Source organism: Salmo trutta, chromosome 7, assembly GCF_901001165.1.
Source record: "Salmo trutta chromosome 7, fSalTru1.1, whole genome shotgun sequence".
NCBI lineage: Eukaryota > Metazoa > Chordata > Actinopteri > Salmoniformes > Salmonidae > Salmo > Salmo trutta.
This window is the reverse complement of record NC_042963.1, coordinates 15,841,466-15,866,688: the sequence shown is the minus strand read 5'-3', so window position 1 is coordinate 15,866,688 and position 25,223 is coordinate 15,841,466. Positions and strand designations below refer to the sequence as shown.

Here is a 25,223-nt window from a genome sequence, read left to right as displayed (position 1 = left end):
GCTGGGGCCTTTAACAGGAAACTCTTTTCGGTCCCTCCCTTCCTTTTTTGTGAAGACTGCTGTTCAAGGGCCCCGTGTTGGCAGTGCACCCTACTGGTTCACACACATGCACACGCACACACACACACACACACACACACACACACACACACACACACACACACACACACACAACTGCACCTGGGGGAAACCGATCCAGGGTAGGAAACCGAACTGGCAGTGTATAATTAACAGCAACACATTTTGTCCCCTCTCTCTCTCTTTTGTCTCCACAGCTCCCAGCGTTTATCCCCTTCAGGTTAACCGGGTTGCCTCGCCCTAACTGTACACCTCTCATTCAGCCACCACTTGGCCTGGCTCCACATTCCCTCTCCTCCTTCACCCTCTTCTGCACTCCCACATCCTCTGTCTATCTCCACCACCTCCACCACACACACTTTTCTCTTTCTCCTTCCCTTTGACATGATTCCATTTCACACTGGATTGTTGACGGTCTGGAACAGCCTGTGTGTGTGTGTGCGGGTATGTGTCCAGCGTGTTTGGCTACAAGTCAAGTACAGAACTAAAGTTTGTTCTTTGAAAAAGGGCAGAGCGTGACAGAGGGCGACCGGTGTGTATTTTGTGCGAGGCCCCAATCTGGACTGTAGCAGTGTTGGAACCTGGCCTCTGTCTCTCTCTACCATGCTTCCCTGTCACACTGCTTTGTCACCTTGTCATAGAGGGAGAGAATTACTGAAAGAAATGGAAAGGGGGATCGAAAGAGAGGGCGCTGCCTTGGGGGTGTGAGGTGGGGCAGTGGGGGGAGAGTGATATACTCCCAATAATCCTGATACACACACACACACACACACACACACACACACACACACACAGCCCCACACCTGTCCAATTCACACTGCCACTCACTGCAGCGCAGGAAGTGGCGGATTTAACATCTCCACCCACTGGATTACAGTTTTTTGACAGCCCTGTCAATCATCATCATGCCCAACCCCCCCCCCCCCCTGACCTCGCATCTCGCCCTCCTCACCCTTATTGTACTTTAACCCCTGTGACACTGAAGTACATCTCATCAAAGGTCCATATGAATTACTGTGAACTGCATGTAACCTTCGATTAAATACATCCATGTCACTTTGTATTACATCATTTTTACAGCATGAAATACATTTCTTTGTGAGAAACATTTCTACACTTTATATTGGATGCCCTATTTTATGAATTTAGGAACAGCATGGATCACAAAGGAAAATGTAATCTATAATAAAGAAGCTCTACTCATTTTTTCAGGTTTTTATTTCTGTGAAATGTGTTTTATAGAGGAAATGTAGGGATATTTTGAGGGGAATATGAGTTTATGGATTTGAGAGTCAATCAGTATTTATTTTTAACACATTTTAGGATGGCTGTTTTGCTGCTAGGCAACTGAAAATAAGCCATTCAGTCAAGCAACAAATATCTATTTGGATGCATGAGCAGAGGTGAGTCCTCAGCACCATCTACTATTGTGTGCCTCAGGTTTTCCTCTCCAGCGTCTTCTTTATCCAACTAAGCGGCAAAATCACATAAATGATGGTAGCTGCAAACACATTTGTGGCCGGTTCAATCCTTTTTAAGGGAGCATTTATTTTTCAGGAAATAAAAACTATTTCAACCAAAGACAATGGATCCCAGTTATGTGACAATGAATGAACAACATCTTTCTTTGAGGATATCATGATGCTTTGCTGGGTTGAATGTATTTGTATTTGTACAGGGTTTGAATGACGTTTTTATCAATGTTGGGTGACATACATCGTGTGGCTCAGTTGGTAGAGCATGGCGCTTGCAACGCCAGAGTTGTGTGTTCGATTCCCACTGGGGACCAATTGGAAAAAGTATGGATACTGTATGTACTCTGGATACGAGCGTCTGCTAAAATTTCAAATAATAATATCAGTGTAGGGTCATGAATTGAATTACAATTACATCTTACAAAGTTCAAAGAAATCCTGGCTGTGACCTAGACAGTGGGTGACTACGCCAAGTGTGAAAGCTGTTATTTTTAGAGTAGTCACATGACAGTGAGTCAGGTTCAAGACCACGTTTGACACATCAGGGTCACCTCTGTCACGGCAAAGCTGACTGGGTAGAGTTGGCCCCTGTTGACTTGCTCCCAGCTCTAATCACCTACCTCAACCTAAGGTAATGCCACACACACAGAGGCTAGTTACCCCACTGGGTCAGTTACCCACCTTCCGCTTCAGTTGCCACAATTACAGTTGGTAATCACAGTCTTCCATCTCTGTGGAAGAACATCAGTCAAAGGGGTTTTCTGTGCTCAGGTTTTTTGGTTTTTTTTTTGCACATACAGAAGCTCCTTTTCCACAGGGGAGTTGGCGTGTCGTGTTCAGCACTGTAGCAGGACAGCAGGCCCCGGGGGCTATCTAAGGCCCTGAGAAGCGGGTGTGAAAGATGTCAAAGCAATTACAATAGCATTACAGTGTAATCTCCAACTGACATAGAGAGTGTGAATGGAAGAGGGTTAACCCTTTTTTCTGCCTCTGGCCTCTCTCCTCTGGCGCCACAATTGCTTTGACATTTACTAAATGTTTAGTTGGTAACAGCTCCACCGCTTGTTATTCTGACAGCAAGTGTGCGGAGTCGTACCTTTTACACATCTCTCAAAGAGAATGGGATTTGTTAGAATGCAGCAGTTGAAACTCAGTATCCATGTTTTCCAACGAAAATGTAACTTTTAAAGGGGAAATCTGCCATAGCTACATCAATTTTTGACCTTATTAATGATATGTACCCATTGATTCTTGAAGAATATAACTTATAAATGCATCATGAGCTGAGTTCAACTGCTGTACCCTGTCAGAACCCAAAATATAAGCTTGTTTTACTCCAATGTTTGTAAATGAAGTAAATGTCAACAAACACTATAGCTTCAAAACATGGTTAAAACTATAATTTTGATATCATGGATGGTCAGTCCTTGCATCATAATTTGAGAGTGGTTACATTTTTCCAGCCCCTCAGCTTTTTAACGAAACAGGTGGGGGGAGTTTGCTTTGTTATTGTAACAACTGCTGATGTCCACTTTAAGGCAATGAATATGGCCATTCTCTGTTTAGGTGTTAAAGTCCGAACACACCAGTCCACAAATAGTGTCTTTCCTATTACACTCCCCATGTTTAACCCTATCTATCGCCTCCTTGTGGTTTTTTCATCTCTCTCTTCTTCTTCTCCATGTCTCCTCTCTCTATCTGCTCTCAGAAGCCAGGGATGGACCTGGCTGATACCTACATAACGTTTGTGCGGCAGAACCAGGACATCCTGCGAGACCGCGTCAACGAGGAGATGTACATCGAGAAGCTGTTTGACGTAAGTGTGTCGACCGTGACGTGCACTCACACGTGCACCTTGTAGACAGGTTGGCTGGCAACGTCACAAAAATGATGTGCAAGCATCGATGGGGCCGGAAGCCATGCTTTGTTATGATTGTGAACGGTCAGATAGCTAGCAACAATGACAAGAAGCTGCCATGTGGGGAATCGTAGGTGGCTCGATTCAGCTAGTTTTATCTTGTTCTTGATGCCATGTTTTGTTTTGAGGTGTTTTGAGTGATTTCATGTCAATGCTAATATGACTAAAATTCGTTAGCTATCTAACCAACAATTGTAACAATGTATTTGAGTGGGAAAAGTGCTCATTGTGCAAATGTATTTATGTTTTCAATAAACATTCGGATATGAAATATAGTTTACAAGTTGTCAACAACCTAATCCAACACCTAAACAACCTTTGCTAAACAACCAACATATCTATATTATCGTAGACATAGCAAGGAGTATGGCTATTGTTAAGTCCCTATTGCTTCATAAACTCAGAAACAACAACAACAAAAAACATCCTCTCACTGTCAACTGCATTTATTTTCATCAAACTTAACATGTGTAAATATTTGTATGAACATAAGATTCAACAACTGAGACATAAACTGAACAAGTTCCACAGACATGTGACTAACAGAAATGGAATAATGTGTCCCTGAACAAAGGAGGGTTCAAAATCAAATATAACAGTCAGTATCTGGTGTGGCCACCAGCTGCATTAAGTACTGCAGTGCATCTCCTCCTCATGGACTGCACCAGATTTGCCAGTTCTTGCTGTGAAATGTTACCCCACTCTTCCACCAAGGCACCTGCAAGTTCCCGGGCAATTTTGGGGGGAATGGCCCTAGCCCTCACCCTCCGATCCAACAGGTCCTAGAAATGCTCAATGGGATTGAGATCTGGGCTCTTCGCTGGCCATGGCAGAACACTGGCATTCCTGTCTTGCAGGAAATCACTCACAGAACGAGCAGTATGGCTGGTGGCATTGTCATGCTGGAGGGTCATGTCAGGATGAGCCTGCAGGAAGGGTACCACATGAGGGAGGAGGATGTCTTCCCTATAACGCACAGCGTTGAGATTGCCTGCAATGACAACAAGCTCAGTCCGATGATGCTGTGACACACCACCCCAGACCATGATGGACCCTCCATCTCCAAATCAATCCCACTCCAGAGTACAGGCCTCGGTGTAATGCTCATTCCTTCGACGATAAATGCGAATCCAACCATCACCCCTTGTGAGACAAAACCACGACTCGTCAGTGAAGAGCACTTTTTGCCAGTCCTGTCTGGTCCAGAGACGGTGGGTTTGTGCCCATAGGCAACGTTGTTGCCGGTGATGTCTGGTGAGGACCTGCCTTACAACAGGCCTACAATCCCTCAGTCCAGCCTCTCTCAGCCTATTGCGGACAGTCTGAGCACTGATGGAGGGATTGTGCGTTTCTGGTGTAACTCGGGCAGTTGTTGTTGCTATCCTGTACCTGTCCAGTAAGTGTGATGTTTGCATGTACCGATCCTGTGCCGGTGTTGCTACACGTGGTCTGCCAATGCGAGGACGATCAGCTGACCGTCCTGTCTCCCTGTAGCGCTGTCTTAGGCGTTTCACAGTACGGACTTGGCAATTTATTGCCCTGGCCACATCTGCAGTCCTCATGCCTCCTTGCAGCATGCCTAAGGCACGTTCACGCTGATGTAAGAAGGGCTATATAAATACATTTGATTTGATTTCATGAGCAGGGACCCTGGGCATCTTTCTTTTGGTGTTTTTCAGAGGCAGTAGATAGGCCTCTTTAGTGTCCTAAGTTTTCATAACTGTGACCTTAATTGCCTACCGTCTGTAAACTGTTAGTGTCTTAATGACCGTTCCACAGGTGCATGTTCATTAATTGTTTATGGTTCTTTGAACAAGCATGGGAAACAGTGTTTTTAAACCCTTTACAATGAAGATCTGTGAAGTTATTTGGATTTTTATGAATTATCTTTGAAGACAGGGTCCTGAAAAAGGGACATTTCTTTTTTTGCTGAGTTTCCACTTGGTTTGAAACCTGGAAGGGACACAATGTTATTCTATACACACACCTTGCTTTTTAGCATGTAATGTTTTTACTTACAACCTGTACTTTTTAAAGTCAATAGTACAAACAACAGACAGACAACTTCACAACCCTGCCTGACAATTATAAAAAAAAATGTTTTACCTTTAATTAACTAGGCAAGTCAGTTAAGAACTAATTCTTATTTTCAATGACAGCCTACCGGGGAACAGGGGGTTAACTGCCTTGTTCAGGAGTAGAACGACAGATTTTTACCTTGTCAGCTCGGGGATTCAATCCAGCAACCTTTTGGTTACTGACCCAACACTCTAACCACTAGGCTACCTGCCGCCCCTGTTTGTTTGTTTGTGTGTATATGTGTTTTCACTTTTCTTAGGCGTTTTTGTTATACTAAGAACATAGAATGAGTGAGTAACTGTCATTTTTACAACGCTATGTTAAAATAATTAAATACATTTTGTTAAACACAATAGAAATTCGAACCAGTGGACAATATATCTGATGTGTTGTGATGCCAGTACAGTATACGTAGGTGTTGAATGAAAAACAGCATAAAAAGGAGACACATTTCACCCACTTTATTTATCCTATTCTGAGGTGAATCATTGTCAGGTCAAACATTGTGTGTGTGGGATTCCATCAAACCTTAAATGTGCGGTAGTGGACACACAAACACACTCCCTCCCTCTCACTAAGACACACAGACACGCACAAAAACAAACTCTTTCCTTTTCACTCATAGATACAGAGACACACACTCTCCATCTCACTAGCTGCTATTTCTGTCCCACTGTTTCCCTTAACTTGCACCCCTCTTCCTCCCATGTTATACACACTTCCCCCACCTTTCTCTCTCTTCTTCAGCTCTCTGTCTTCCCCTTTCCCAACCAGTGCTTTCCTCTCTCAAACATTTTATTTTCACTTAGACCTCCTAAACCCCCCTCTTTTCTTTCACAATCTCCCTCCTCTTCTCTGGACCCCTCTTAACCTGTATGCACCTCCCTTCCCATTTCACCATCACACATTTGCCCTCCTTTTCCCTCTCCCTATCTCATTTGCACCCTCTTATTGTTGTGGGGAGGCCGCATGAGGTGATGAGTGCGAGAGGACACTTGTTTCACAGTGAGAGTACCCCATTGTGACTACTTTCAGGGCCCAAGCTAACCCCCCTCTCCAGGGTTTGTGTTGACCTGTCTACCATTGAAATATGCTGAGTGGTGCCCTGTGTGTGGCCCCTTACTTCCTCTATATATCCTGCAGTCGCAGTGTGTCACAGAGTACCTTCAGTGTTCAGCACATAAGATGAAACGCATACACACAACGGTACATACACATTTACACACATCTAAGGCACACATACATATACATACACATACGTACCTATCTGACAATGCATGCAACAACAACAAAAAAACATTCATCCATCCGACACACGCAAACACAGCCCTCCTCATTGCTACCCTCTAAGATTGGGTTTGTAAACTTGACGTAGAAACTGAGATTGGAGTAAAGCAGTGTTGATTTGGGGCTGGGGAGATGGGCAGGGGGGGGATGGATGGGAGACGGAGGAGGCAAGCACAGCTCTAATGGACCCCACACACCCACAGTCATGCACTAGGAGGAGAGACAACGTCAGGGTCTAACCATGTCACCACACACACACTCACCGCCTGCGGTTGTGTGTGCTGGGAAATGTGATGATCTCTCCATATATGTGTTAATGTGCACACATCTGTCTGTTTATGTGTGTGGGTAATTGCATTGCATGAGTGTAGCTCTTGCTGCTTTTGGGTGCCAACAGCTTGTATTGGTCAGCTGTTTTTAAGTGTGTTTGCATGTGTGTGTGTATGGTTTACTTGTGTATGTGTTGGTGTGTATGCATGTATGCATGTAGAGTCGGAGCCAAAATTATTGACACCCTTGATAAAGATGAGCAAAAAAGACTATCAAATAAATGCATATACTGAGCTATATTGTATGCTCGTAAAAATGTAAAATGATATTATTTTATACTAGTACAATTGCTCAGATAAAAACATTTTGTTTAACAAGTGTTTTTTGTTTCTCAAAAAGATAAGGGTCAAAATTATTGTCAACCCTATAATTATTATTATTTTACCCCCTTTTTCTACACAATTTCGTGATATCCAATTACGATCTTGTCTCATTGCTGCAACTCGCCAACGGGCAAAACATGCGTCCTCTGAAACATGACCTGCCAAGCCGCGCTTCATAACACCCACTTGCTTAACCCGGAAGCCAGCCGCACCAATGTGTCGGAGGAAACACCGTTCAACTGACGACCTGGTGGTCAGCTTGCAGGAGCTCGGCCCTCCACCAGGAGTCGCTAGAGCGTGATGAGCCAAGTAAGAGCGCGATGAGCCCCCCCGGCCAAACCCTCCCCTACCCCGGACGACGCTGGGTCAATTGTGCACCGCCCTATGGGACTCTCGGTCACGGCCGGTTGTGACACAGCCTGGGATCGAACCCCAAGCTGTAGTGACGCCGCAACACTGCGATGCAGTGCCTTAGACCGCTGCGCCACTCGGACGAGGCAACCCTATTTTCAATACCTCATCTTGTGAGTATAACGGCACGGAGCCTTTTTTACATAACGGCACGGAGCCTTTTTTACACTAGTTGTACCTACTGTAAAATATGGTGGTGGATCTTTGATGTTATGGGGCTATTTTGCTTCCACTGGTCCTGAGGCCCTTGTTAAGGTCAACGGCATCATGAACTTTAACCAGTACCAGGACATTTAAGCCAAAAACCTGGTTGCCTCTGCCAGAAGGCTGAAACTTGGCCACAAGACAATACCGGCAAGACAATAACCCCAAGCACACACATCAAAATCCACAAAGAAACGGATAATTGGCCACAAAATACTTTTTTTGCAATGCCATCTCAGTCTCTGGACTTGAACCCCATTAAAAACCTGTGGTTTGAATTGAAGGGAGCAGTTCATAAGCGCAGATGAAGGATATCAAGGATCTGGAAAGATTCTGTATGGAGGAATAATCTAAGATCCCTCCCAATGCGTTCTCCCATCTCATGAAATATTTGAGGAAAACGCTTAGTATTGTTATCCTCACAAGGTGAGGTATTGCAAGGTATTGAAAACATGGTTGCCAATAATTTTGCCCACAATCTTTTTAGTATTTGTATTATTTATTTTATACAATCTTTTTTTTCTCATCTTTATCAAGAGTGCCAATAATTTGGGACCTGACTGTATGTGTTTCTACACATGAGGAGCAGCCAAGATAGTGTCCAGCTTCCTTTGTTGATGACGAGGGTAATGCATGCCCTTGCGGGCGACCAGTCCTTCTTCTCGTCCTCCATATTAGGGGACAAATCTCCCTGATTAATCTACTGATAAAGCCTTCTTACAGGGGCCACACAAACTAGCCCTCCCCTCCAGCCAGCCCCCAGGTGTGGCCCTGATCTCTTCACTCTGCCCTTAACCACGTCAACCGAGGGACACTTAAGTGTGTCATTAACATCTCGCCGTCAGAATCACCACAAAGACACACTCAGCTACCAAACTACATAAATAATGTTCCAGGAGAACTAATGACAACAAACGACCTGACGTTCACTCGTCTAGTTAACGCTCTCTTGTTCCCTCCATCTGTTTTCCCCTCTTCCACTAATCGTCTCAATTAAATTGCATCTCCATTTTCAATTTCACGCTCGCTCCATTGAGTGCCAGGGGGCGGCTAGCCTGTTAGCGAGTAGGCTGGCTCTCGTTGTAGGTATTAATGTTTTTATTGGCTGTTGTGGAGCCAACGATACTCAAAGTGAAATGAGATGGATTCTTCTGGAAAGGGAGCTTTAAAATATCAGAGAGGACAGGCCGAACGATGGAGAGAGTGTCATGCTCTTTGTCAGAAGTCTTCACTTGAGAAGACATTGATAGAAACCCAGACGCTTTCAGTCACCAACATCCCACTAGTTTTTTATTTCCCTTTCAATGAGCAGGGAGCTCAATGTAGGATATTGCATCGTCAAATAAACTCTGTATAGAGTGAGGCACACTGGCTCCAAATAGGGTTCACAGACAGTGTACTGTGCCTTTTTAGTTAATTCAGTTGTTTTTTGTCCCCTAAACTCCCAAGCCTCATCATTTCAAATAGAACAGCTAACTTATATGTAAACATACTATGCTATCTATACACGTACACTACTATACTATACCAGTGACTTAATTGAAAGAACCTTGTGAGATGATTTGCATGAAGAAGAAATGTTCTGGCATATGTAGCCAGGAGAGAGGTGTGAAAGGTAGCCAGCCTGGTAATAGAACTACAAAGACATTTACAAACATTATGCATTCTATTTTTAAAGCAAGGAGGTGAACCTCTTCAGACCCACACATTTAGGTATTCTTCAGTAATTGGCATATTTGAAAGTATAATGGTTTTAATGGAACACTTATCCTTTTAAACCCTATCCTTTGACCTTGTGTGATGTGTTGTCTGGTGTGACTGGAGAGGGTGTTGTGGAACTTGTCAATGGAAAATGTTAGTCATCTATACAAAAAGGGATTAAAGGAAATATAACAATAAACACTTTGAATGTAGTAATAAACAAGTTGAATGAGATGTACAGTCACCTCAAATTATTGGCACCCTTGATAAAGATGACCAAAAAGACTGTATAAAATAAATAGTACAGATAATGAGCACACAAAAAAGGAGGAAATTATATAATTTTATACTAATACAATTGCTCAGATAGAGACTTTGTTTAACAAGTTTTTAAAAAATTAACAAAAAATAGATGTCAAAATTATTGCCACCTTTTAAAGATTCTTATAAGTAAAATCAAACATTCTACTTTTTTAAATTAATCTCCTTTCTCACTGTGGTATCTATTAAACAATGACTCAAAAAAATAGTACAGCCACAAAATTCTTTTTTTCTCTCAGGTTTTCTCAGGTTTTTGCCTGCCATATGAGTTTTGTTATACTTACAGACACCATTCAAACAGTTTTAGAAAATTCAGAGTGTTTTCTATCCAAATCTGGTAATAATATGCATATCCTAGCTTCTGAGTTGGTGTAGGTGGCAGTTAAAAATGGGCACATATTTTTTTCAAAATTCTCAATACTGCCCCCTAGCCCCAACAGGTTAAGGAACTGTATTTGGGCCTTCCATGGCTTCCTGTTCCACTGGGGTATAACATTTGGTAAATCACAAGTAAAATCCTTTTGTCATCCATCACCATTGGGGAAAGCAACTAACAAATTAAAAGAGGCTGTTGACTTTCATCAAACAAGCGATGGGTACAAAAAAACAGAAAATAACAAATATACCACTTACCACTATCAGGGCAACAATTAAGAAGTTTAAAACCAGTGGAACAGTGGTAAACTTGTCTGGTAGAGGATACAAGTGTATCTTGTCTGCACGCACAGTGAGGAAGATGGTTTGGGAGGCAAAGAAGGGACAACATTTGAGAATTACAGAACTTGCTCGCGTCTAGGGTCATCTAGTCTCCAAATCTACATTTAGAAGGAAATAGGCTATTTGGAAGGGTTGGTAGATTTTTTTTATTTTTTATGAGAGCAACCAACAAAGGTAAACACCTGGAGTTTGCTAAACGGCATTGACACTTGGTTTGGAACCAGTGTTATGTACAAAGGTCTTTGTCCATGCACACCAGTGGTGGGTTTGGCCTCAAAAGAAGGATGCATATCCCGCATATACTGTAAAATACAGTTGTGGATCTTTGATATTATGGGGCTGTTTTGGTTCCACTGGTCCTGGGGCCGTTGTTAAGGTCAACGGCACTCTGCCAAACACCAGGACATTTTAGCCAAAAACCTGGTTGCCTCTGCCTGGAGGCTGAAACTTGGCTGCAAGTGGATCTTACAGCAAGACAATGACCCCAAGCACACATCAAAATCCACAAATAAATTCTTAGAGGTCAGTCCATAACCGCTGACCGAAGGATATCAAGGATCTGAAAAGATTTTGTATGGAGGAAGATCCCTTCCAATGTGTTCTTCAGTCTCATAAAACATTATATAAAAAGTCTCAGTGCCATTGTCCTCGCAAGGGAAGGGTGAACAAGCTATTGAAAACAGGGGTGGCAATAATTTTGACACCTATCTTTTTGTGATTTATTTATTACTTAGCCAAAATATTTTTCTCTGAGCAACTATATTACAATATAAAACAATATAATTTCCCAATATAGCTTCAGTATTTGTGTTATTTATTTTGTACAGTCTTTTTTGCTCATCTTAATCGTGTGTGTGTGTGTGTGTGTGTGTGTGTGTGTGTGGTCTGTTTTCCAATTCACTTAAAAATGTATCTGATGATTTATGCATATCAACATTGGATGGTTTCCACATTGATCGTGTCCCCGCTTGTAAATATCTGGATTGACGAAAGTTATCATTTAAAAACCATATGGATGAGTTAATTAAGAGGTTGAGAATAAAAATAGGCTTCTTCTTCCGAAATAGACCTTGACTCTCCCTGAATAGCAGAAAGCTGATCATTCAGTCAACTTTCCTGCCAGTGCTAGACTATGGTGACACCATTTATGCAGCTTCCACTTCACTGAAACCACTAGATGCAGTTCACCGCAGCGCACTTCGCTTTATTATGGGCGACAGGTTCAGTACACATCATTGCATCCTATATCAGAATGTAGGCTAGCCCTTTGTTAAGTCTCGTAGATGGATGTGCTGCTCTCTTTTTGTTCATAAAGCTCTCTTGCACAAACTTCCACTGTACCTTACTTAATTGTTAAACTACAGACTTACGAGTCACCAGACCCGATCACAGGGATGGCTAACTCTAGAGGTTCCGTTGATATCTACGGAAATAGGTAAATCTGCATTCAGTGTTTTTGCGCCCCGTGTATGGAATGATCTGCAGAGCTCTCTGCACCTTGATGCTTTGTTACCTCTAGGGCAGTTCAAGTTGTTGATGGAGGACCTCCGTGTTAAGGAATGTGATTGCTTTTCTTAAATTGCTTGTAAATATTGTATGTTTTTATTGCGTTGTATTTGTAAATGTTGCACATTTGTATGACTGTGTACATGCAGGGCTCCCTTGAAAAACAGGCCTTGGTCTCAATGGGATTTCCCTGCTAAAATGAAGGTTAAATTACAAATACTAATAAATACTATTTCTTAACAATTTACACAGTCCTGGCAACCACTAGCCTATGCCTAGCCATCTAGCTTAGCTAAATTCCATTTGCTGTTATAGTGTAACTCAGCTATATCTTCTGTTACTTCATGCTCACAACCACGTTATATCAGCCTTACTACCTTGTGACAGATATAGTGTATAGAATCATTGTACCTTGACATGTTGCTTTATCTACAGTGTACCTCGTTAAAAAGAAATGTTTAAGCTGACTTGTTTGTGTCTGTCTGCGTGTGTGTGCGTGCGTGCGTGCGTGCTCACAGCAATGGTACACCAGCTCCATGAAGGCAGTGTGTGTGTGGCTGACAGACAGACTGGACTTGCAGCTTCACATGTACCAGCTGAAAACACTCATCAAGATTGTCAAGGTAACGTGCATTGTTGAAGTGGTGTGAGTGTACACTGTAACCATTCAGCTGTAGGCCTCCATCCAAACATGTACATATGTACCTCAATCCAAATATTAAGTCTAGTTCTCTAAGAATTTTTCTTCCAGTTGTGAATTAGCCTACAACTGTACAAAGTCTCGGTTACCCATTGCCGCCGTGTCCTCTGATGTGTGTTTTTGTGTTTGGTTTCATCCACAGAAGACATACCGAGACTTCCGGCTCCAAGGAGTCCTGGATGGAACCCTGAACAACAAGAGCTATGAGACCGTCTACAACCGACTCACTGTGGAGGAGGCTACCGTGGCGGTCAAGGCTGGCGACGGTCTCCAAGGTATCACCATGAGAGACAGTGACGAGGAGGACGGATGAACTTTGGGAAGTGTGTACTTGTGTGGAAGGGGTGGAGATTGTGTGTGTGTGAGACAGAATGATATGGAGGGGTTGGAGAACACACACTAAAGTGTGTGATGAATTCATCCATCGTTGTGTACCCCCTCTCTCTCTCACCCATCCCTAGTACAATAGTGGGTACCTTCCCAGCCATAATGACATGATGTTATTTTGTACAGTACAGCTCAGTGGTCACCAACTGGTAACCTTCAGTGCACTACCCCTTTGTTTATTTAATTTGTTTGTTTGTTAGTTTGTTTTTACTTTATTTTAATGGTGATGTAGACCAAGATAAAATGCAAGTTGTTCTCTTAAGCTTTGTTCACACTGCAGGACTTAATGCTCAAATCAGTTTTGTTTTTCAAATCCGTTGTGGAATATTGACTGTCCAAACAGCAAGTTACAAGTGACCAAAGCAGATTTTGCTGACAAAGCAGTCTTTGCTGACATGGCTACGCTAGTTGTCATAGTAACGACTGTTGTGTGTGCAGTGGTGTTGGCTGATTGGTGGTGGTGCTCATGCTTCCTCTCACTCAGAAGTTATGTACTGTAGCAAGCTAAGGTGACAAAAACAGTAGCTATGTTCCCATTAACTCGTCCAGTCATTTTGTGTCAACATTTAGAACGTTTGCATAGAAAATACATGCAACAATTGCCTGCTAGGGTTTCCATTGAACTCCCTTGTGTCAATAAAAACAGCTGGACATAATGTCACACCCCAACAACAGCAAAAACACAAAAACCTACAGTGTCAAATTAAAATGTAGTGGCTGAAGTGTTTCCATTACCCATTTAGGCAAATTGCACATCAATACATTGGTGACAACCTGTATGCCATCCCACCTACCCGTTTCATGTCTCGGGTAGCCTTCGAAAGCCAGCAAGAATGCAATAATTGAGTAGGCATTTAGAATTAAATGTTGTGGAGCTTTATAGTTATGTGATGACATCATGTGCCTCACGTACCTTAAAAAATATTCTGCAATCATAATTTATTAGAAAAACCCAGTTTCCATTTTAATTTGTCACAATAAAGAAAGTTTGACCAAAAGAAAAATCCACCAGTCAAACGAATACAAATGTTGTCCATCTAGAAAATGTCTCCTATATCTGCCACTACACGTGTCCCAATTATTTTTTGTTGACATTGCTTTTTTCTAATAAACCTGGGTCAATGGAAACTTGCCTAGTGCCTGTCATGAACATTTCCCAATTGCATTGAATGTTCAAAATCATAGTGTACATACACTTTTAAGCCTCAAAGGATAAGATGACCCAACTTTAAAAATGTGCCCTTCTGGCTAGCCACAACATTCAACAAGCTAGCTAGCTGTTTAGCTTACTAGCACACTCACTAATTTGTTTGTACATGACTAACATGCTAGTTAGCTACCACATGTTCTTGTCAAACTGTCAACAGAGTAGCTAACAAGCAACGAGATATGCCAAATAAAACAGTCTGAAAACCACTTGAGGGCAAATAAATCAGTCACACTGCCAGGAATCATATTTGTATCTGATTTCAAAACACCTACGAATGTGGTTTGAACTGTGGCTTGAAATATCTGATTCGATGTGGTTTTTGACTGTTCAGACTGTAGAAAAAAAATCGGATTCAAATCGGATATGCAAACAACTAGAATTTGAGTCACTTCAAACTGCCTGTGTGAACAAGGCTTTATGGTTATCTAGATATAGCCATGCCAATTCAAACAGGTTTCAGAGATCTCACCAATTGCAGGTCCATTCTGTGGTAAATTTACAAAGTGCATTATGAGGACATTGGGGTTGTTCTTACATAAGTACCCTGAAAGACAGTTGATACAGGCAATATCCATATGTTTATTCTGTGCACTGTATGAATGGAATGTATACTGTAGGTTAAAATGTCACATTGTCATGTCATGTATGTAGGCTATGCTTGAATGTGTTTTCCTCTACAAGAGTTACCGGATGACTATGAATTCAAAGCTGTGTTAAATAGGCTATACCTGATGGATTGTGTGCATCATGTTTGGAATCGGAATTGACGTCTTAACTGTAGTACTTCAGTGAATTATCTGAAATATATTTCTATTGACTTGTGTGCAACTGTTTTTGTTAAGGTGTGTTCTAAGTGTTAGAATTAGTGTTTTTAATGCAACCATGGTGTCCTTATTGACTAAATCACTCCATAAATTATATTAACAGCACAATCTGCAACTGATTGGTAAGGTGATGGATGGAGCTATACGTTATTACATTTTTTAAGGAGCTATGCATATTGTTTTATAAAAACTGCAATTAGAAAAAAGACAAATCACAACAAAAACATAAACAATTGAGTATTACAAAATATCAAGCTAATAGGAATTTCTAAGTTATATTTTTCAAGAATCATATATCATTACCATAACTAATATACAAATTGTGACTATCTTACAAATTGTCACAACCTATTTGCCAACCTATTCCAACAGTTTATAGTTTTGTTAGGGAGCCTAGCTGAAAGGTTTCCATCATGACATCAACATTGACAGTCACATGTGTTGAAATACACCTAGCATAATGGCCATTTCCTTTGATTTCTATTCTCAAAAAGTACTGAATTTCAGAAATTGTCATTTTCTTGAGACATGACAACCTCGTTTCAACTAATCTTGTTCAATGTTATCATGAGCAGACTTTATCTCCCTAATCACTGACCTGTGTAAAATTAAAGAATCAATATTCTGAGTTGTTTTAATTTTCCTCCAAATGGGACGAATACAGTTATGTGGTCAAATTGAAGAGTTTGGTTCCAAAGCGCTATATCCACCAATTTTATTCACCAGAAATGGTTGCTTATGGTTACCTTTGTGTGTGTGTAAAATATTACTGTTCTCAGATTTGTAATTCATAGATTTTATGTTTATTATTATTTAAATGTTTTGCTAAATGCTATATATCCCTTGTTTAGCTGGAATGGAATGTTCGTATAGTATATTGTCTGTGATATGTGGTTGTCTCACGCTATCTTAAGATGAATGCACTAACTGTAAGTCGCTCTGGATAAGAGACTGCTAAATGAATAAAATATCAAATGTAAATATTTACATACAGATCTCATATTACTGTATGCATTTTTTGAAACTTTTTTTTTTAAATATTGATGTCACAAATGTATAATTTCTACAGTCCTTTATATAAAACCTAACAGGACTACTTATTTCTCTGAGAGTGAGGCGGATATATGCAGTGCCTTTAGAAAGTATTCCCACCCCTTGACTTTTTCCACATTTTGTTGTGTTACAAAGTGGGATTAAAATTGATTTAATTGTCATTTTATTGTCAACAATCTACACAAAATTCTCCCTTTTTTTTATTAATGGAAAATAAAATGTATAATAAAATATTTATTGATTAGATAAGTCTTCAACCCCCTGAGTCAATAGATGTTAGAATCACCTTTCACAGTAGTTACAGCTGTGAGTCTTTCTGGGTAAGTCTATAAGAGTTTTGCACACCTAGATTATCCAATATTTGCTCATTATGTTTTTTTTTAAATGATTCAAGCTCTGTCAAGTTGGTTATTGATCATTACTTGACAGCCATTTTCAAGTCTTGCCATAGATTCTAAAGACAATTTAAGTCAAAGCTGTAACTTGACCACTCAGGAACATTCAATGACGTCTTTTTTGATGTCAATAATATTCTCTCTGGTATGCAATCTGGTTTCCGCTCAGGTTATGGATGTGTCACTGCAACCTTAAAGGTCCTCAATGATGTCATCACTGCTGTTGATTCTAAGCAATGTTGTTCTGCTATCTTTATTGACTTGGCGAAAGCTTTTGATACGGTAGACCATTCCATTCTTGTGGGCCAGCTAAGGAGTATTGGTGTCTGAGGGTTTTTGGCCTGGTTTGCTAACTACTGCTCTCAAAGAGTGCAGTGTATGAAGTCAGAACATCTGCTATCTCAGCCACTGCCTATCAACAAGTGAGTACCCCAAGGCTCGATCCTAGGCCCCACGCTCTTCTCAATTTACATCAACAGCATAGCTCAGGCAGTAGGAAGCTCTCTCATCCATTTATATGCATATGATACAGTCTTATGCTCAGCTGGCCCCTCCCCGGATTTTGTGTTATACCCTCTACAACAAAGCTTTCTTTAGTGTCTAACAAGCTTTCTCTGCCCTTAACCTTGATCTGAACACCTCCAAAACAAAGGTCATGTGGGTTGGTAAGAAGAATGCCCCTCTCCACACAGGTGATTACTACCACTGAGGGTTTAGAGCTTGAGGTAGTCACCTCATTCAAGTACTTGGGAGTATGGCTAGATGTCATTCTCGCTCCTCTATTATAATCGCTCCTCTTTCACCCCAGCTGCCAAACTAACCCTGATTTATATGACCATCCTACCCATGCTAGATTACAGAGACGTAATTTATAGATTGGCAGGTAAGGGTGCTCTCGAGCGGCTACTAGTTCTTTACCATTCAGCCATCAGATTTGCCACCAATGCTCCATATAGGACACATCACTGCACTCTATACTCTTCTGTAAACTGGTAATCTCTGTATACCTGTCACAAGACTCACTGGTTGATGCTTATTTATAAACCTCTTAGGCTTCACTCCCCCCTATCTGAGATATCTACTGCAGTCCTCATCCTCCACATACAACACCCGTTCTGCCAGTCACATTCTGTGAAAGGTCCCCAAAGCGCACACATCCCTGAGTCTCTCGTCTTTTCAGTTCGCTGCTGCTAGTGACTGAAACGAGCTGCAACAAACACTCAAACTGGAGAGTTAATCTTAATTCAAAGACTCGATCATGGACACTCTTACTGACAGTTGTGTCTGCTTTGCGTGATGTATTGTTGTCTCTACCTTCTTGCCCTTTGTGCTATTGTTTGTGCCCAATAATGTTTGTACCATGTTTTGTGCTGCTACCATGTTGTGCTGCTGCCATGTTGTTGTCATGTTGTGTTGCTACCATGCTGTGTTGCTGCCATGCTATGTTGTTGTCTTAGGTCTCTCTTTATGTAGTGTTGCGTTGTCTCTTTTGTCGTGATGTGTGTTTTGCCTTCTGGTAGGCCATCATTGTAAATAAGAATTTGTTCTTAACTGATTTGCCTTGTTAAATAAAAATGTAAAAAATTGTAAGCAACTCCAGTGTATATTTGGCCTTGTGTTTTAGGTAATTGTCCAGCTGAAAGGTGAATTTGTCTCCCACTGAGTGTGGAAAGCAGACTACACCAAGTTTTCCTCTAGGATTTTTGCCTGTACTTAGCTCTATTATGTTAGTGTTTTAGGACAAAAATTCCCTACCCCTTGCCGATGACAAGAATACCCATAACATGATCCAGCCACCACCATGCTTGAAAATATGATGATGTGTGTTGTGAATATGATGATGAATATGATGTGTTGTGTTGGATTTGCCCCCAACATAACACTTTGTATTCAGGACAAAATGTTCATTTGTTTGCCACATTTTTTGCAGTATTACTTTAGTGCCTTATAGCAAACAGGGCGGATGTTTTTATTCAGTACAGGCTTCCTTTTTTTTCACTCTGTCAAATTAGGTTAGTATTGTGGAGCAACGATAACGTTGTTGATCCATCCCGTTTTCTCCTATCACAGCCATTAAACTTTGGATGCAGTGATCACAAACGTGGCCAAAAGTATGTGGACACCTGCTTGTCAAACATCTAATTCCAAAGTCCAAAGTCGTGGGCATAAATATGAAGTTGATCCCCCCCCCCTTTGGTGCTATAACAGCCTCCACTCTTCTGGGAAGGCTTTCCACTAGATGTTAGAACATTGCTGCAGGGACTTGCTTCCATTCAGCCACAAGCGCATTAGTGAGGTTGAGCACTGATGTTAGGCGATTTGGCCTGGCTCGCAGTCAGCATTCCAATTCATCCCAAAGGTGTTCGATGGGGTTGCAGCCAGTCAAGTTCTTCCACACCGATCTCAACAAGCCATTTCTGTATGGACCTCGCTTTGTGCAAGGGGGCATTGTCCATGCTGAAACAGGAAAGGGCCTTCCCAAACTGTTGCCATGAAGTTCAAAGCCCAGAATTGTCTAAAATATCATTGTATACACTAGCATAAAGATTTCCCTTCACTGGAACTATGGGGCCTAGCATGAACAATGAAAAAGCAGCCCCAGATCATTATTCCTCCTCCACCAAACTTTACAGTTGGCACTATGCATTCGAGCAGGTAGCGTTCTCTTGGCATCCGCCAAACTCGGATTCGTCCGTCGGACTGCCAGATGGTGAAGCGTGATTCATTAGTCCAGAGAAAGTGTTTCAATGGAACAGGTGCAGGATATTATTGAGAAGAGGATAGTGAGGATATTATTGAGAAGAGGATAGTGAGGATATTAATGAGAAGAGGATAGTGAGGATATTAATGAGAAGAGGATAGTGAGGATATTAATGAGAAGAGGATAGTGAGGACATTAATGAGAAGAGGATAGTGAGGATATTAATGAGAAGAGGATAGTGAGGATATTATTGAGAAGAGGATAGTGAGGATATTAATGAGAAGAGGATAGTGAGGATATTAATGAGAAGAGGATAGTGAGGATATTAATGAGAAGAGGATAGTGAGGATATTAATGAGAAGAGGATAGTGAGGATATTAATGAGAAGAGGATAGTGAGGACATTAATGAGAAGAGGATAGTGAGGATATTAATGAGAAGGGGATAGTGAGGATATTAATGAGAAGAGGATAGTGAGGATATTAATGAGAAGAGGATAGTGAGGATATTAATGAGAAGAGGATAGTGAGGACATTAATGAGAAGAGGATAGTGAGGACATTAAAAGTGAGATGTGCAATGCCATTTCTTTTTCAATATTTCATTTATTGAATTAAAATAAGACACCTAGACTTGAGCTTTTATGAGTTAATTACAAAAAGAGATTATATACCACACTAATCGTTGGGGGGGGCAGTTACCAGCAATTGGACATTGTTTTTAGGGGGGGCCCTTGTTTTGAGTCGCTGATATTTATTAGTATGCATCTGCCTGCCGTGTCTGCATCTGGGTCTCGCCCTGTGCCCTTATAGATTGCATGGCTATGTGCTCAACTTTTATACACCTGTCAGCAACGGGTGTGGGTGAAATAGTCGAATCCACTAATTTGAAGGGCTGTTCCAAAAGCTGGGCCTAAAATAGCGTGTAAGAGATCAACATTATTGTTTGTCTGATGTGATTATAAGGAGCATCTAGATGCTGCACTTCCAATTATTGATAAACATGCACCTGTTAAGAACTTACTGTTAATGCCCCATGGTTGATGAGGAATTGAAAAACGGTATGGTTGAAAGATGAGGTAAAAGGAGTGGTTAATAAGTCTGGCTGCACATCTGACATACTGCAAATCGAGAAATTATGTGACTAAACGCAACAAAAAGCAGAAGAAACTGTATTATGAAGCCAAGATCAATGATATAAAGTAATTTATGTAAGTATTGGGGAGTAACTAAAATGTTGTTGATCCATCCTCAGTTATCTCCTATCACAGCCATTAAACTCTGTAATTGTTTACAGCGGTTTCCTTCCTCTCCGGTAACTGAGTTAGGAAGGGCGCCTATATCTGTGTAGTGACTGGGTGTATTGATACACCATCCAAAGTGAAATTAATAACTGCACCATGCTCAAAGGGATATTCAATGTCAGCTATTCTTTTCTTCTTTTTTTGTTGCAATAGGTGCCATTCTTTGCGAACTGTTGGAATACCTTCCTGGTCTTTATGGTTGAATCTGCGCTTGAAATGTACTGCTCAACTGGGGTTCAGACATGGGGTATTCATTTAAATAGCATGTTAAACACTAGTATTGCACACAGAGAGTCCATACAACTTATGTGACTTGTTAAGCACATTTGTACTCTTGAACTTATTTAGGCTTGCAATAACAAAAGGTTGAATACTTTTCATTTTTAATATGCAAACATTTCTAAAAACATAATTCCACTTTGACATTATTGGGTATTGTGTGTATATCAGTGAACACATCTAAATTCAAACTATTTTAAATTCAGGGTGTAACACAACAAAATGTGGAAAATGTCAAGGGGTGTGAATACTTTCTGAAGGCACTTTTGCAACAAAATATTATTTGTCTCTCTGAAATGAAACCATTTAGCAGTGGTGTAAAGTACCCCATGCTGTGATTAGGTGGTGGAAAAAAATCTTTAAAGGTAGACTTCACGAAATGACGTTGCCACGAGCAGCACCACAGATATTGAGATGAGTGAGATACAAGACTTCGCTCTCACACAGTCACAGATAGTATCTGCGCATGTGCATGGGCTCGCATCATGCTGTTCACAGCGTTGTAGCCAGGGCACCAAAGCAGCGGAGAAGTTGAGCCTTGCGCTTCAATGCTCTTGGTTGTTGCGGAACTTGACCCAATGTGCTGTTTACTTTCTGCATCTATGTCATATCGCTGAGTCTACCTTTAAACTATAAAAGCTAATTTACCAACATTTCTGAAAATGTATATATAGCATTTTGGAATTAAACTTCAATTGTTTTCACCCATTTCTATTGTTTTAGGCCTACATGTCTATATAACCATTAGGGTAATGTGGGGGTAACTACCCCCCCCCCCCAAGAACAATGTCCAATTGATGGTAACTGCCTCCCCCCCAAATATTAGTGTGTTAAAATCTCTTTTTGTAATTAACTCATAAAAGCTCAAGTCTAGGTGTCTTATTTTAATTCAATAAATTAAATATTGAAAAAGAAATGGCATTGCACATCTCACTTTCAATGTCCTCACTATCCTCTTCTCATTAATATCCTCACTATCCTCTTCTCATTAATATCCTCACTATCCTCTTCTCATTAATATCCTCACTATCCTCTTCTCATTAATATCCTCACTATCCTCTTCTCATTAATATCCTCACTATCCTCTTCTCATTAATATCCTCACTATCCTCAATATCCTCTTCTCATTTTAACGCCAAATCATTCTTAAGTAGCCTATCTAAAAAATGACTGTGTAACTCATGTAAGTTACTTTGTTGATTATTTGGACGTGATTTGGACATGATTTGGAAAATGATCATTTAGGTACCATTCACTTGCATTGGACTGCGGGGGGCAGTTACCCCACAGCACACTCACTATTTTTTTTTATCTCTAAACAAGTGGATTATGTATCTTTAGTATTCCCCAATGGTAGGTAGATCTATAAAAAAAAGTTTAGAGGTCTAATTTAAGTAGATGATATACTGTACATAACTTTTTCTAATATACAAAATATTACATCAACTTACCTCAGAATCGTTTTGTTAGTGACTTAAAAAAAAGAGCCACTTTTGATTTGTGCAAGAGTGGCAAGCAGGGAAAGTGTTGAAAATGGTTTCTGTGAGAATGACAGGGAGGGGTGCTAGTTACTCCACGTTACCATATCTCACATGACACAAAATAAGGTGTTGTTGAGTTTGTATTTTCAAAGAAATGCAAGTGAAGAGGAGAAACGGCATCAGGTAACCTCGCCCACGGTCCAGCCAAAGATGTTTTATAACTGACTGTGGTCCAGCTGTCCGTCTGTGTCGCCACAAGCATAACGTCGTTCTGCTGTGGAGTTAACCAATCAGGATATCCCCTTATTAATTACTGACAGCATGTAATTACTAAGTAGTTAATGGTCGGTTACTTACTTGATGATTGAAGCAGTGTTATAATTTACACAGTGTGAAGGCTTAAGTCTAGCCTACGTCCAATGTTTTGTTTCGTTTTGTTCGCCAGAAAGATGAATAAAAACTATTTAGGCTACACTGTACGAATAGGCCTATAAGCAATATGTTCTGGGTTCATTTTCAAAATAAACCTTATAGGAGGCTACTGAAGGAGTTCAGCCTATTCTTTTTTCTTTAATTAGGCCTATTTGCCATCCGCAGAATTTTCACAACATAAACGATTCTTTCGCATATTAAAGAAATGAATGCATGCAGTTAGGCCTATTTATTTTTGGCTTTTAGTATATAGACCTAACCTTAAATTCTATTGGTGAAATATCAGTATTTTTGGGGAGCTTTTCTTCAATAAATTTTAGCCTAAAAGGAAAGGGAAATAATACCTAATAATACTATTTATAATAATACATATGCATTGATTGAGATTAAAAATAGGCCTAACTTAATAATAATAAATATTATAAATAGGAATTATTATTATTATTACGCATCACTATTTATCCCTTGAGCTGCGTCTTTTACTACAATCACTGTGTTGGTTACCTAAATGATCCTTGCAATAGAAGTGAGCTGTATCGCATTCTGTTCATGCCATAGTCTCAGAACTGAAGGAAAAGAAAAAGTCCGGGGGGAAAAGAAAACACAAGGGATTAACGCCAGTTTATACCAATACTTTGTAATTATACGAGATTTTAATGTCAATCAACTGATTACAAATGATTTTAATTACGTGAAAGATGTTTAGGTCTGAATCCTTAGCACCGCATCAATGAATAGCAAGCCAAGCCATATGGGTTTCGGTCAGGTCACCAAAATGTTTAACTGAAAGAAATTCGAGCAGCACAAGAAAGCACCCCGCTGATTCTCTTTAAAAGGCTTTAGATTACAGGCTATTTGACACCAAACAGATAGCATTTTCAACACCAATTTGATTTGTTTCACGCAATAAACTTAGAATATTGTCACCTATTAATTTCGACAATCCGTATCATATAATGTATTGATTAATAATTACTCCAATAGTTATGTTATAATAATAATAATAATGTAGTGCTGCTATTAGCGCTACTTGAATTAGAAGAAAAACGAAACGCCAACATATCTCTATTCTATTCCGTGACATTCCTTCATTCATTTCTCGGTATCCTATATTTTTAATTTCAATTGGAAGAAATCAAACAGTGTAAACAGTCTGAGTAAAAAATTATGTAACGGAACGCAGACAGTTTCAATCAATGCGCATAGTTACCTTGTTCATTGTCAGGATTATCATTGAGCATTCTTCTAGATATACCCAGATGAAACGTTCCACGGTATGACCAATATGACTTCAACCGGAACAGTGGACAAGCTTTCATTACTGTACATTCGCTAGAGAAGTTGTTGCTATAGTCCTTGAGGCACATATGGAGCTCATCATGCACACCTCCGCAGTCCCACCGGCTTTGGGTTTACTAAGAGATAGGACATCGTTCTCACCTTGAGCTCCCTCGTGTATATGTCTACTGGCAGACTGATACAAAAAAATGAATAGCTCTACTTGAATTAACTTAGTGTTTTATGAAAATACTGTAGCCTATATTCGGTTTTATGCAGTAGCAAAAATGTAAAGGCCCGCACCATAAAACAGGCTTCAAAAGTGTTTTATCAAAATGTATCCACTTTAATTCAGATTAGATTGTAATGTGTTCTGCATAGTGGGGTTTTCTTGTTGTTGGATTACTATAGAGACTATTATAATTGTTCATTAGGTTAAAAACGCAATGAGTAAACGGTAGCTTCATGTGTCTGACCAATTTGAAAATATTGGCCTAGGACTAGGTCCTAATAGCTGAGTTATAGTATATTAAAGAGGATTTATACATCTACTGCTTTGTACATTTTTATAAATAACAGTTCATCTTTAATATGAGCATAATACACATTCGTAAAACCAATGGCTATAGTATTTTAGATTGTTGCATGCTTAAAATATCATGCACCAATTAAGATATCAAATTCGGATATGTCAAATATCGACACCTCTGACCCCACAGAGCGCCTGTCTTGTGCGATTTAAAATGATGTCACACGAAACCACAAGGGGAACTCAGATTTTCCAAACGCTTTACAGTTGCACAAGACTCCGGCCACCAAAGAACAGCTCCTT

At 40.4% G+C, this 25,223-nt stretch overlaps 1 protein-coding gene across 1 annotated transcript in view; it reads left to right on the top strand.

The window, feature by feature from the left end:
• LOC115197785 (calcium-dependent secretion activator 2-like) overlaps nt 1-16,099 on the top strand; it is a 207,765-nt gene extending 191,666 nt beyond the window's left edge. Inside the window, exons 26-28 of the mRNA XM_029759577.1 lie at nt 3,262-3,369; nt 12,869-12,973; nt 13,193-16,099. Of these exons, the coding sequence (XP_029615437.1) occupies nt 3,262-3,369; nt 12,869-12,973; nt 13,193-13,363 (384 nt within the window). The 3' untranslated portion in view covers nt 13,364-16,099. The remainder of the gene's footprint in view (nt 1-3,261; nt 3,370-12,868; nt 12,974-13,192) is intronic.
• The last annotated feature ends 9,124 nt before the right edge of the window (nt 16,100-25,223 follow it).